Source organism: Nilaparvata lugens, chromosome 9 (assembly GCF_014356525.2).
Source record: "Nilaparvata lugens isolate BPH chromosome 9, ASM1435652v1, whole genome shotgun sequence".
Lineage (NCBI taxonomy): Eukaryota > Metazoa > Arthropoda > Insecta > Hemiptera > Delphacidae > Nilaparvata > Nilaparvata lugens.
Window position 1 is genome coordinate 10,727,052 of NC_052512.1, and position 15,631 is coordinate 10,742,682.

The 15,631-nt window shown below is 35.2% G+C and overlaps 1 protein-coding gene across 2 annotated transcripts in view; it reads right to left on the bottom strand.

Annotated features, from left to right (window-relative positions):
• Nucleotides 1–15,631, bottom strand: part of LOC111051870 — a 206,794-nt gene that overhangs the window by 164,235 nt on the left and 26,928 nt on the right. For both annotated transcript variants that reach the window (XM_039435477.1, XM_039435478.1), the window contains exon 2: nucleotides 1,183–1,365. In XM_039435477.1, the coding sequence (XP_039291411.1) occupies nucleotides 1,183–1,365 (183 nt within the window). The remainder of the gene's footprint in view (nucleotides 1–1,182; nucleotides 1,366–15,631) is intronic.

The window sequence follows — 15,631 nt, forward strand, 5'->3', positions numbered from 1 at the left end:
AGTTAGAAAATCGGTACCTGAGAGTGTAATCTGTATTAAAGTTTGTGTAAAACAAGTTGAGACTTTGCCCTCCATCCGAAGAAATTACAGTGTTGCCGAATCGTATAAAATTGCAAATTTTTCTCAAATTTCCAATTCAACGTCAGAATTGAATGTAGAATATCATCCCCGATATCTTAGTAGAGTGATAGAAAAGTTTCAGGGTTGAAGGATTGAAAGGGAATTTTACTTTTCTGATAAAATTGGAAACATCGCGAAGATTTGTTCTTCTTTTGAATATCACTTCTCTCAGATTCATGGGGAGTCGTAATGAGTAATAATTCCATATAAAATTATGAAATCGAGGGGAGAATGTCTCCTTTCTATTGGTCTGTACATAATTTTTATCCTAACTATAGTTATATTTTAATAAATGATCATGTTCGTCAATGTCGAGCAGAAAACATGAAATTTTCGACATGCTGGAAACGTTTTTGTTTCGAAAGATAAGAGGGTGGTGAAAGCGAGAAAGTTTCTCAGAAATAATTAAAAATTATTTTTTCAATTGTCAAAAGTACTCGGAAGATCGTATTTAGGTCTCCAATTTAAAGGGTAGAAGAGCGGCTGCATGGTATGCATTGTGTACCAAATTGTATGCTGAAGGCTGGCAATTTACACGATTATTCGACTGAATTATTTCAAACGCAAGCAGGTGATTGCCTCTAGAAAGGCTGTAATGAAACACCGTTTGGATTATTCCAGGCGAGGTTGTCATTTTCACTATTATATTCATAATCATCTGACTTGCAGTTGCTGAATAAGTTTTCAATCGTTCTGTATTTTGAATTTGTCTTGGAGAGGAAGTCGATGGAGAAGAGAGGACGAAGAAGAAGAAGAAGAAGAAGAAGAAGAAGAAGAAGAAGAAGAAGAAGAAGAAGAAGAAGAAGAAGAAGAAGAGAAGAAGAAGAAGAAGAAGAAAAAGAAGAAGGAAAAGAAGAAGAGGAAGAACAAGAAGAAGAAGAGGAAGAAAAGGGAGAAGGAGAAGAAGAAGACGACATTTGATTTTCCTCTCTTATACAGTACATTGACGTTACTAGTGCGTGAAAGATCTTTATTATAAAACTCTTGTATAAACTAACACTACTATTGTGCTATGAAGCTGTAAGTTACTCATTGTAAATAACACTTGTAAGTATTACTCACTTGTAAACTGGATCAGAAGCCATGGTATGTTTTGCTTTATATTCAGCTCCTGGATCGAGGAAAGGAGAAAAAGATCCGACAACAATGCTATCACTATGTTTGGATCCGGTGCGCTTTGACATGTAGTCGCCGTCACCGAGCTCCATGGCATCGATTTCAACCTCAATGATTGCAGCCGAACATCTACAAATGATAGATAAGAACTAGAATAAGAACATTTTTTAATAAGAACATAGATAAGATGGACATTTCTCAGATATTGCAATCATTCAAACACTAATCAATTGATCCTATTATATTAAGCGAACAATTTCTGTATTTTTATATCTGCTGTTTTTATAAATATCTGGTTATTTATGTTTAAACGGATCTCGAAAACGGCTCTAACGATTTTCACGAGATTTGGGAAATAGTAGGCTTATGAAATAAAGATTTGATTGCACTAGGTCTCATCCTTGAGAAAACTCGCTGAACGACATTGAAAGGATAATTTCATCCTTGGCTGAAACAGCTGTGGATAGTAAAAAAGTGAGTATGTGAAAAATCAAAATATCACATCCCCGAAATTCATAAGATGACGTATGGCCAGCTGTGAAATAAAGATACGATCATTTTAGAGAATTGTGTTCTGTTTATCAATAAATAAAAATAACGAGCGAAGCTCGGTGCCCCGATATTATTCATTAATTGACCGGCAACTAGCAGGTATCGAGTTCAATTCCCGGGCTGACAATAATCTTTAAATAGTAGCCTTCATGGAATTTCCATCCAGCTGTTTACCCTGTTGTCAATATTTGCAGTAGCAGATGTCTTCGGGGTGACTTGCAGCATTTAATTTGGATTTTCGTATAATTTGTCAAATTTGGCAATTTTGTCAAATTTCCCGACAACCATTTGTGCCGGCTGGGTTGGAGTATAGTGAGGTCTACATTATAATGGCTGTGAAGAAAGATAAGAGAACAGTGTTGCCGATTCTCTCTCTACTATCCCTACTATCCTACTTTCCAACCCTAGAGCACTGCATGACAAATATTCTAATCTCCCTTTTCCTTTCCATTCTTCATCCCATTCATTCATCCATTTTCCACATCCCATCTCCATTCTACATAATACATATTCATCTTCCCATCTCAAGATTTTCTGTCCTTTAGTATTGTATATTGTCAATATTACTCAGTCAATTTCTAAAATTTTAATTCAAATCCCACCCTATACTGTTTGTTCCATTTATCTAATTTTAATTGTCTGTCATGAACCATGGGTTTTGACAGCCCTTCAAGCACATCAAATTTTTAATTTTTTCCCCTTTTCAATTTTTTAATAGTAAAATCAGGATCACTAGAAAGCCAAATTGCACTGACTGAATGAAAAATCGCAGAGCTTCAGAGTGGTGGAACTTTCCAGTCTCCCCACCAGCCGGCATTTTCATATTAGATTTTCCCACTTTTTCGAGACAGTTTTTTTTGTGCCGCTCCTCCGAACACTCAAAGACTCTGACTGGCCAGGACCTGGACTTTCCTCTAGACCTCACCTTCCAGCCAAGCTGACGAGATGGTCATCATAAAGGGGATTGGTATCGTACTCAATTAATTATTCATCATTTTATTAGTTATAATGTCATGTTGTTTTTCTTTTTTATAGGAATCTAAAAATACGCTTTTTCTATGTATTTGAACACGACATGCAGTCGATTATTAAGTAAATATTAAAAACTTTTACTTACTGACTGGAGTACTTTCAATCGTCTGGCGATCATTTTCAACAGTGTCAAATGATCACACTGTTGAAAATGATCGCCAGACGATTGAAAGTACTCCAGTCAGTAAGTAAAAGTTTTTAATATTTACTTAATAATCGACTGCATGTCGTGTTCAAATACATAGAAAAAGTGTGTTTATACAAAGCAGCTCGGAATGGATCAAGAAATCATCACCTTCAAATCTAAAAATAATAAAATAAAATGTAGAGAATTCAAACCAATGGAAAAATCCTCAAAATATTGAATAATGTACCTAAATAGTTTTCAAAAATTAATCAAATTGAAATAAATAGAAACTCATTTTTAAATAAGATAATTGAGACTTGTTCGATAATAATCTGTTTCCCTTTTCTTCATAGCCTAAATTATATAACTTTCAACTTATACATTTCAAATTAGTTCTTTTCAAAATATTGTAAACCAATAAATTTTGTATTTCTTAGAATGATCTGCTCTACCATCTTCAGCTATGTATCTCCTTTGTAACTCTTCTTCCCATCTGGGAAGTGGTGGAGCCCCCAATATTTACAAAAAATTATAACTTGGTTACAAATGGTGATACATATTAATTGTTCTCTTTTAACGTAATGCAATTGTAAAAGCTTACTGTCCGGTACGTCACAAATGGTGAAGTCACGCCGTGTTTATTTCTGTTAACTAAAAATTAAAGCTTAAAAATGGTGTCAATAATAGTGAGTTCAATAATACAATCAGATGAATAGAAACTTAAATTAGAATGTCAAGAGTAGCTTTGAATTGCTTACTTTCCAAATTCTTTTTAAAACATGCTAATGAAACGGAAAAACTTCATTGACAGTGAAAGTGATCTTGAAATTGAATAATACACTGTGTTTCATGACCTTCATTTCAGCACGTCTACGAGTTAAGTTATGAAGCGAGCTCATTGTTGTTTTCTATTGATCTATGTTAATAATTATTCAAATAAGAGATATTTTCACAAAAATCAGGAAGCATGAACAAACTTCTAAACCAAATGAATGATTCATTCTCAAATTAGTTCAATCAAATTAATTATTTCAAGTTTTTGTTCCTTTGTTTATGTGCATGCCTCATTACTATTATGCTCTATGTTCACATTACAAATTTGATTCCAATCCCCAATTTGAATAGAATTGAATTCCAATGACTAGTTAACCTGACATTAGGAGTATTTCCACGGCTAGACTCGATTTAACAACAGCGATCAACCTAGCAGAACAATACAAACTTTATATACCAAGAAATGCTGATTTAGAATTCATCAGGTCCACTCTCGGATTAATAAAAAAGAATTTCAATCACCTTCCTAATTACCAAAAAGAGCGCGAAAATGCTATTCAATATAATATTATAACAACTGTTAAACTTTGAATTAAAAGACCGATTCCCTGATCTATGTAATCTAGAGAGAACCCTAAGGCAAAACTTTAAACTCCAAGAGGCAGGGGAAAATTCTCGCCCATCAGTAGATATAAAATGGCGACTCTGGCGCAGTGTGCCAGAATTCTCCACATAACCTAACCTAACTTAGGAAAAACTTTTCAAACTAACCTAACAAACCTAACCTAACCTAACCTTACCTCAAGGTCGAGGTCAAGGTTAAGGTCAAGGTCAAGGTCAAGGTCAGGGTCAAGGTCAGTGTCAAAGTCAAATTATTAAAAACTTGGAAAAAAAAACTTAGGAAAAAAAACTTAGAAAAAAAAGAACTTAGAAAAAATATTAATAATGAAAAATCAAAAATAAATAAAAATAAATCAGGAGATCTCCCACCCACTCTGGAGTGTATATATAGTGTTCACAACAGTGGGAGGACCATCAGTATTCAGTCAAGAGCTTGTAACGTATTAAATTTTGATGAGCAAGCAAAATCGCTAATGGAAAGAATTTTTATAGGTCTTGAGCAAACAGCTGCTCTATTAGATAATAACGGGTATCATGGCTAAAATCAGAACAGCCGAATAGAGAAGAATTTTATTTGCTATTTATTATATTATATGAAGTATTGGAATTTTGAGGTTGGGCTATAATACCTACTGGTCGGCAACCTAATAATCGATCAAGCTGTATAATTCGAAATCTAGCCAGATACCTTGGCAAAATTTTGTTGTAAACAAATAGTATTCAACTAGAGGATTTGGTAAGCAGATGGCAACTTGTTGTAGAGGGAAGAACAACTTATAAAATTCAAAAAATATTTATTATTTGTAATGAGCATGTACACAACACCAAAAAGAATAAATAAAAACATGAAGGAAGTATGTATATTCAGTAGGCGCATGGATACATTTATGAATTTTGCATGAACCAATCAAATTGTAGTAGTTAATGGGCAGCAATAGCGAGCTGATTCAAAATTATCTATAGATATTTTCATAAATGATAAGAATTTATAAGTTATCACTACTCTGTTTATGTATCAGATATGGTCCGAGTAATTATAAAATGTAATACCTAAGATATAGGTTATAATTTAGCAGATTGGCACAGACTATTTGATCTTTTTGATGGTGTAGTAGTGGAATATTCAAATATATGCAAATTTGTAAGTCAGAAGAATGATTGTAGAAAATAAGGGTAGAACAGACCCCAATTGCCTGCCAGACGCTGCCATGGAACACCACTAAATTTTATAGAGCTCAAGTCCCTTTTTGTTGAATTGTACATTTGAAAGACTTAAAGTTTAAATTCATTAATTTATTTGTATAAGACTTAGTGATGCTATATAAAAGCGTAAGTCATTTAGATATTCATTTATTCCCTTGGAGAAGTTGACTTTGGCCATCAAAAAACCCAGGGCGACCAGGAAATTTGGATCACCACCATTGTCTTCTGAAATTGAGCACACGAGTGATAAATTATCGAAATATATAAATTTAGGGCACCCTCAGTGCTTCAAGTGAAACAAAAATATAAGAAGCTAGCTTGTCGAAAAGCTTATAAATATTTAAAATTATTATAAAACTTGCGCAAGACTTGAGAAGGTACAAAGAAGCATATTTCATTGGATAAGAATTGTATCAAATTTATATGTCAGATGCACAGATTAGAGGAGTATTCAAAGTTAATATTATAATGTATATATGCTCACCCAATCATTAATTTTATTAGCGAATTATGAATATATAACTGTATCTCTTGTTCACTGGATAAAGTATTTTATCTATTTCCACCAGAGGCTGGTCCTTAAACCCTGAGAGATATATATTGAGAAATATACTGAGATCTATACATATTATTGTATTTGAGATTTATGATTTATCAGTTGATTATTTTATTATTTTTGGAAAGAAGATATATATTGAGTTTTTCAAATCTACAAGCAGCAGCAAGTCGATATCTGAGCTGCATAGAATGAATGCATATGGTTAATGATTCTAAAAGCACATGGTAACGTTTTGTGCTAAAGAACTAGTGAGCTAATCTGTGATATTTTATTTTTGATATATTTGTTCTTATATTTACTATTTTTGCTTGTTGCTCTATATATTTCTATATTTATTTGCTCATTGATATTTTCCTGTTTAATATATGTATCAAGTTTTCCATTTCCCCACTTCCTTGAATGACCAATCTCATATTTATTTATCGAGTTACCAGTATTGAAGTATTAAGAAAATTACCATCCAACTTTATTCTTTACCGGATAAGTTGGTTTAGACAGCAATATTTAGCATTGATGATCGAATCTTTGGAAATAACACTTTCTAGAGATTCATATAAATTGTCCAAGAGCAGTGAATTGCGGGAGCTCCTGGGTGAGCCTATAGGAGTTTTGTCTAATTTGTATTCTAAGAACCACAACCAGACTTGTATAATTTTTACTCATGCTTTACCAACTGCAGCCAAGCCAACCATTATTCACAAAAATAATGTCAGAAGCTATAGAAGACAGATCTCCCCCATTCAGCTTTCTAGAACCTGGCATTTCAGCACATTGCAGCACAGCCACACACTTCTCTTTGTAAAAAAGTATCCTAAGACTCACCGCCCCCCTTTTGATCTTCAATAAAATAGTATATGTTCAATAAAAGTAGCAATGAATTTCTTATTGTTATTCCTCAAATTCTCTTCACCCACATTTAGTAATGTAAGAAGAAGTGATCATTCTATAGAATATACAAGGTCCTTGAATATCCAAACAGTAATGAGATATCCTCTGCTTTGTAATGGGTATCATGTATGCTTCCAAGAGTCCCAGATATGAATTCTAGAGTGTAATCAAATCATTGTATCACAAGGGATATATTTTCCCAGTTATATACCAGAACAGCATCCAATAGTATTCAGTCAGTCACTGTTCAGTCACTGTTCAGTCAGTGTTCACTTACAGCTCACTAGAAGCTGCAATGAGCTTGGATATAGTTGTTAAAGTATACATAATAAACAACAAGTAAATAGATATCCACCGTGGTGTAGTGGTTAGCACTTCTGCTTTCCATTCTAGAGGACTCGGGTTTTAATTATTCATAAGGACCCAGGTTCGAATCTTCATTGTATATATAGGGATGTGGGATGTTCGGTTAGAATAGAATAGAATAGAATAGAATTGTTTATTGATCAACAAATATAACATAATATATATGGATCGTGTCAAGTTAAAAACTACAAATAAAAAATAAATAGGCTATAATAGGTACAGTCATGCCATGAGAAAGTGTCTTAAATTAGTCGCGACAATAAGTTATGCCCTACACGCAGGCAAAACAAGGTGAGTAGTTCATTCTCATTTTAAAGTTAACATGTGTACATTTAACATTGCAATATTTGACTATCGAGATATTCCTCTATTGTATAGAATGCGTTACGTCGCAGCAGTTCTTTTACTATTCTCTTGAATTTGCTGCTTGGAAGACTTCTAAATGTTAAGGGAAGTTTATTGAAAAGAATAACCTGCTGGTATTTATGGCTTTTATAAGTCTTGTGCAGCCTTATAGAAGGTTTTATCAAGTCAAATTTATTTCTTGTGTTGTGATCATGATTTTCTTGCTGTTTCATAAAGTTATCTTCATTTTCCTTCATGTAAATCAGATTTACATAAATATACATACTAGCAAGGGTTGGGACGCTAAGTTTCTTGAAAGCATCTCTACATGACTCGTTGAATTTGAGTCCTGCAATGCATCTTATGGCTTTTTTCTGCCATAGAAACACTCTGCTGGCAGAAGAGCAGTTGCCCCATAAACGGAGACCATAATTTAAATGTGAATGGAAGAGACCATAGTATGCCATCATCAAAACTCCAGGGCTGACTGATAGTTCAAGTTTACGTAGAAGAAAGGTGACTCTTGATAGTTTTTTACAAAGAAACTCGATATGGTCTTCCCAGCATAGCTTACTGTCCAGCATTAAGCCCAGCAATTTGACTGGCTTCGTGTAGTTTTTTAGGCTAGGATCTATTCTGCTCTTCAAGGAAAATAATATCCTCTCAGTTTTGGTCTCATTAAGACGGAGGCTGTTGGCATTGTACCATATTTTTGAGGTTTTTGTTGAAACGTCAAGGTCATGAATAAGATTTTCCGCATTCGCACCAGAATTAAGAATTGTAGTGTCGTCGGCATACAATATTGAAAAGCATGGTATAGAATAGAATAGAATAGAAATAGTCTTTATTCATCAGATGTAAGAAATACATTGGAACAGTGTCAATAGATTAAATATATATATAGATATAAATAACTAGGCTAGCCTAGTATAGACAAAAACGTTTCGTCAAAAATCAATGTTAAACTCTTCAAACGAATACAGCGACAATTTGACCAGATATTCCCTTAGATACTTTGCAAACATTGTTGGATCTTCTAATATTTGGAGACTGCTTGGCAACTTTACAAAACACTTCTTACCTCTGTATATGGTTTTTTTCGTAAAAAGATCTAATCTGTGCCTCTCTGTTATACGACCAAACCTTGTATTATAACCGTGAGTGTTATTTCTCAAGTTTGTGTCACCAAATTTTTTGAAAAAGACTATAACATCATATATGTATTGTCCATATATTGTTAAAATTTCCAGGTCTGAGAAAGCTAATTTTACAGAATCAGTTCTATTGAGGTTCAGCATAATTCTTATTGCTCGTTTTTGCTGTTTTAGAATTTTATCAAGGTTACTTTTACTTGTACTACCATATATGCAGAGACCATATGATAGATGTGCATGTACTACTGAGTGGTATATAGATTTTAATATTTGTATACTACATAAACTGGACATTTGACGCAATGCATATAGACCTGGGGATATTTTTTTCACAACATTGGCAACATGATTTTCCCACGAAAGGTTACTATCTATTAACAGACCAAGAAATTTAGTTTGATCTTTACAATCCAAAAGGGTGTTATTCATAGCTACGCTTGGACACAATTCACTCCTGTTCTGCCTTGTTGAAAAGGGGACTACAATAGACTTACTTGAGTTCAGCAAGAGATTTCGGCTATTCAGGTATTCATTAATAGAGGACAGGCCTACAGCAGATGAGAGTTCTACATCCTCAATTGATTTTCCTGAAAATATGATGTTAGCATCATCTGCATAGAGACACACAGAGGCATGTGCTCGAACCACATCAGGCAGACCCTTGATGTAACATAGGAATAGTAAGGGACCCAAAATGGACCCTTGAGGGACACCATACTTTAAACTTCTTAGGTTAGAGCGATAACTGTATTTGTAACTATGATTGTTTTTCTCCTCAGTATGCTCTACTTCAACAAATTGCTGTCTGCCAATCAAATAAGATGAGAACCACTTCCTCTCCTTATCATGTACTCCCAATTCCTCTAATGCGCGCAAAAGAACATTATGAGACACACTATCAAGTGCACGTGTCATATCTAAAAATATGCCAATAATTCTCTCACCTTTATCTATTGTATTTATTATGGTATCTATGAAATCCACCATTGCTGTAATTGTTGACTTTTTTGAGCGGAAACCATGCTGTTCTTTATCCATAAATGGTTTGCTTCTAGGTATTTCATTAATTGAATATATACCACACGTTCAATGATTTTTGAGAAAACTGATAACAACGCTATTGGTCTGTAGCAACCTGGATCTTTGATGTCACCTTTTTTAATATTGGAAGAACTTTAGCTATCTTCAGTTTATCAGGAAATTGACCTGCTATAAGGGATGAATTTATAATGTGTGTTAATGGCTTGATTATAGCTCGTAAAACTCGTTTCACTACCGTTATTGGGATATCATCTGGCCCAGAAGAGTGTTTGTTCTCAAATGACATCACTATTTTATGTAATTGACACTCAGTAATAGGTTCAAATCTAAACCTCAATGAAGATTGACAACAACGTGGATTTTGTACAGTTACAGGTCTAGAACCATTGGGAATATCTGGTTTAACAAACCTATCAACAGCCGAAACAAAAAAATCGTTAAATATATTGCTCACAGTACTAGGATTCGTTGAGTGTATACCATCGCTTATTACACTTAGATTTGAGTTGTTCTTCCCATTCTTACCCACCTCAGCATTTATAATTTTCCAAGTTACTTTATTCTTATTTTTAGAATTAGAAATTTTCCCATCAAAGTATTTTTGTTTATTCTTCACAATCATAAGTTTAAGAGCTTTTCTATTATTTTTTATTTGAATCTTTAATTCTTCTCTTTTTGTTTGTCTATGTAAATTCTCTAACTCTAATAATTCTCTTTTTTTATCAGTGACCTCTGGACTTATCCCGTTCCTACTATCAGTTTCTTTCATAGTTCTCAGGATTTTTGGAAAATTAATATTAAAATAATGTGAAAAAGTCGAGATAAAGACATTGTACTTTTCATCCACTGGTGATTGATAAACCTCCATCCAATTTAAATGAGCTAACTCTCTATAGAACACTTCTAAGTGGCAGTCATCAAATCTACGACAAAATTTCCTGATTGGCTTATCGCGGAACACACTCATACCTCGGATCTCGAGCAGCTGCGCATCATGGTCCGAGATATGAGTGATTATACCCGATATCTTTAAACTATCATCAGCTATGTTGGTAATAAAGTTATCTATCGCTGTTTCAGATGTGGTAGTAATTCTTGTAGGGAAATTGACTTTATAAATCATATTATGCATTTTCAGTACATTCATGAACTTATTATATGTGTTATTTTTCTCCAGAACATTGATATTTATGTCACCTGCAACGATAACTTTTTTATATTTTTTACATAGAATTTCAAGAAGTATTTCTAACTTTTCTAAGAATGGATCTAAATAACAATGCTGAGGTGTTCTATATAAGCAAGCCAGGACAAAATTAAAATTATCAAGTGAAAACTCAGTTAAACAACATTCAAACTCTTTTTCAGTCGTTATTGACTGGTATATTACAACTGAAATCATTTACGAACACTAGAAATAAAAACGGCCCCAAAACAGACCCTTGAGGGACGCCTGTTTTCACGGCTTTTGGGCTAGATAGTTTATTATTTACTTTTACCACCTGTTGTCTATTGCTCAAGAAGCTTTGAATCAGAGTCAGCTCGCTACCTTCAATACCATAGTATCTCAACTTTTCAAACAATATTGAATGTGACATGGAGTCAAACGCACGACTCAGGTCCAGTAGATCACCAGCAACCATACATTGGCTTTCAAAGCTCTCAAGAATGTAGTTGACAACCTTTTAAATCGCCATAGTTGTTGAATGATTTGGTCTAAATCCAAATTGATTGGGGTTGAGCAAATTATTTTCTACAAAGTACTCATACAGCTGTTTCAGTAGACATGCCTCAATGATTTTACCTATGATCGAGACTATTGCTGTTGGTCTGTAGCTTTCTGGCAGTTCCTTTTCACCTTTTTTATAGATTGGATTTATTATCGACATTTTCAAGCATTCAGGAAAAGCTCCAAGTATCATAATCAAATTAATTACACATGTCAGTGGACAGAGAATCGAATCGATAATGTTCTTCACCGTATAATTTGAAAGACCAAAGGTATCCTCACTTCTTGAGGAACTAAGATTTCCCACTATGGACTTCACCGTTTCAATGTCAACCTCTTTCCATGCAAATCTTGGTGCAGCCACATTTTTTAAATTGATGAGATTACATTTTTCCAGCATATCTTCCATTGTAATTGATGTAGAGATAGACATATCCTGAGCATGAACTCCTGCACTAAGAAAAAAATCATTCAGTTTCTCAGGAGGAATGTTGATTGTAGTTGATGACTTATTCTTGTGTTTAGATTCATTGTTGATGATTTTCCATGCTGGTTTACATTTATTGTTAGATTCTGTCAACAGCTTGTCGTTGAGTGACAACTTTGCCCTAGCAATCGCTTCAGTGTAAAGTTTTTTGAAATCTTTGAATCTCTCTTTGTCTTCATTGGCACCTCGGATCTCCCAAATTTTATACAAGACTAACAGGTGGTTCTTCATGGTCTTGAGTTCAGGACTGTACCAACTATTGACATGCACGTTTGAGTCGTTGGCTTTATTTTTGTGGGTTTTCATAGGGCAAAACGTCGTCAGGTATTGAGACAGTATATTCATAAATTTTTGTACTACCTCATTCACGTCCCATACATAGAATATCTGTGACCAGTCCAGACTTGAAAGGAATTGACTTAGGTTGTATAACCTACTAGGAGACACTACTCTTATTAAACAACAGTTGTTTTCGTCATCCTGTCGGTTAGGCCCTTTGAGAAGAAAATTGTCTTGACGAATATGAACCAAGACTCCGGCATGATCTGATACAAGGTCTTGCTTATAGATTTCACAATCATATGAATTAGTATCAATGTTAGAAAAAATATTATCTATACAAGCATGACCTCTTGTTGGATGAGAGTGCATGCTATACAAATCAAACGATCTTAGAACATTTATAAATTGCTTTACGTCTGTCTTCTTATAGTCAGATATGTTAATGTTCATGTTGAAATCACCAGCTAAGACAACATACGAATATGGTTTAGAAGTAATATATATTAGTAGCTCCTCCAGCTTGACAAGGAAATCCTTAACATTGGAGTCTGGTGCTCTATACAGACATAGGATAATACAATTCACTGGCAATAATCTAATGGCAGACAATTCAGAGAGGCTGTCTGATGTGAAATCTGATACGTCCATTCTCTTGAATCTCAATGAGTCTCTAATCAAAATAGATGAGCCACCATGCGTTTTTGTATTCCTACAATATGAGTCGGCCAATGTAAAACCAGTGGGCACATAAAATGATACTTCATCTTCACGTAGCCAATGCTCGTTTATGCAGAGGATGTCAATTTGTCTACTTTCAGCTATCAGCTCTATCTGGTTTACTTTGTTCCACATTGAACAGATATTAATAAGAAAAAGATTCATGGTAGAGCTGTTTCTCAATTCTTTATTCTGAACCAGTAAAATCCACTCTGAGTCATTCTTGTCTGTTGTCAACGAAGTGTTATCGTCAAAATCAAGCTCTATGTTCAATTGATTGTCGTTTATTGATAACTGATACTTGCCGCCATCCATAACAAGTGAGGCCTCATCATTTAGAACAGTTTCAGTTGCTTGTCTAAAAGAGGCAGCTTTCAGCGAAGCCTTGTCGTTTATTTCAAGTTTAAAGGCATTGAATCTTCCACTTCATTGATTGCCTGCATGGATGCTCCATGAGGCACATCCATGAGGTTAAGGAATGAAGGTAGGTAGAGTGTAGGTGTAATTGTTTGTACACCATTACATCACGATGGATATCTTTTGTTGAAATAACTTTTTTCAACTATGACTCAACAGGAAAGTTTTCATGTTGCAACTGGTCTGTATGACATCATAATAGCCAAGTGAGTAGATATAAAAGGGGGAGTCTGGTGCACAAGTGCACCAGACTCCCCCTTTACCTCAAGGTCATCCAGGTCAACCACCTTAACCTCAAGGTCATCTAGGTCAACCACACCCACCTCAAGGTCATCTAGGTCAACCACACCCACCTCAATGTCATCTAGGTCAACCACACTCACCTCAAGGTCATCCAGGTCAACCACACCCACCTCAAGGTCATCCAGGTTAACCACCTCAACCTCAAGGTCATCCAGGTCAACCAACCTAACCTCAAGGTCACCCAAAAAAAAAAAAAACCTTGAGGTGGGTGTGGTTGACCTGGATGACCTTGAGGTGGGTGTGGTTGACCTAGATGACCTTGAGGTGGGTGTGGTTGACCTGGATGACCTTGAGGTGGGTGTGGTTGACCTAGATGACCTTGAGGTTAAGGTGGTTGACCTGGATGACCTTGAGGTTAAGGTGGTTGACCAAGATGACCTTGAGGTTAAGGTGGTTGACCTGGATGACCTTGAGGTTAAGGTGGTTGACCTGGATGACCTTGAGGTTAGGGTGGTTGACCTGAATGACCTTGAGGTAACTTTTCCTGTTTCAACAGGTCTATGATGATGTCACCCCATCATGACTCACTTCTCAATTCCTCATTATCATTAGTAGGAAGAAGTATTCTCTATGGTGTAGTGGCTAGAATGTCAGCTTTCCAAGTTGGAGGTTCCAGGTTTGAATCCAAGGCGGTAAAGGTAAGTATTAAAGGTCAGTATCAACAGAACCAAAGGATATATTTTTTTTGTATGTAGTGGGTAGAGAAAAGAAAACGATATTTTTATTTTTCCCATATGCATTTATTCTCCATTATGAAACAGAATATATATATTAGTCATTGGAAATCCTCTTCTATATTTTGTGGTTTCCCAATAGACCTCTGCCAACCTTTCCTCTCGTTCTGAAATGCTGCATACTCCATCAGTCTGTACAGTATCCCAAAAACCAGCACTGTAGATAGATATAAGTGGAGCGGGGTCTCGTGAACAGCCCTCTGTAACTCTGAATCTCTTCACACATCCATCATCTCTGCAGTATGAGAATCCTGTAAAGGTCACCTTCCTGTTGTTGCTGATAAGAGTCAGACTCTTGTCACCATATCCAAATTCACACCAATACTTCCGGGATGAACGATCATCAAAGATCAATTCAATCTTGACATCCTCATTTCGCCAATTATAGACTTCATCCAAATTTACAACAGCTACTTCACTATACTTGAGACTGTAGATAGTATTCAAAGGTACTCGTTGGCTATCGCCAAACAGAACATAACCTTCAAAGTATGACATTGTCAACAGTTAGCAATTGACTGATGTTCAAGAGACAAACTTCTCCACTTATATATAGTCTATAATGATGGTGGTGGGGGAAAAAGTGAATGATAAAACAGTAAATTAAATCAAATGTTTATTTATTCACATGAAAAGGTTATGAAAAAAGTATCTATCTTCGAGCATTGTCTTCATAATACAATCATGGGTTGAGTTTACAATATTGAGTGCACAGAGTAGTAGTGCATCCATAGACTCCTTTCTTGATCCAGTCAGCTTCTTCCGCACAGGCTCCACATAGTCTGGGCAGTAGCTTCCATGTCCAGGGCTAGTCTTCAGCAATTCCTCCAGGTTCGGTATCTTGTAGTAGAGATAGGGTGATGTCAAGTCAACATACTCTATATTCTCCCTATCATCCAGCTGAAGAAGCTTGTCCAATAGAGTGATTGTGTCACATACAAAGACAGAGATCTTGATTGACTGTCTCAAGTTGCTGTCAGCCAGCCATCGTCCAATCATATCGCAAACAATTGGTTTCAGAGCTTTGTTGGGAAGATGTTGTTGACCGGCTCCTTTGACCGACC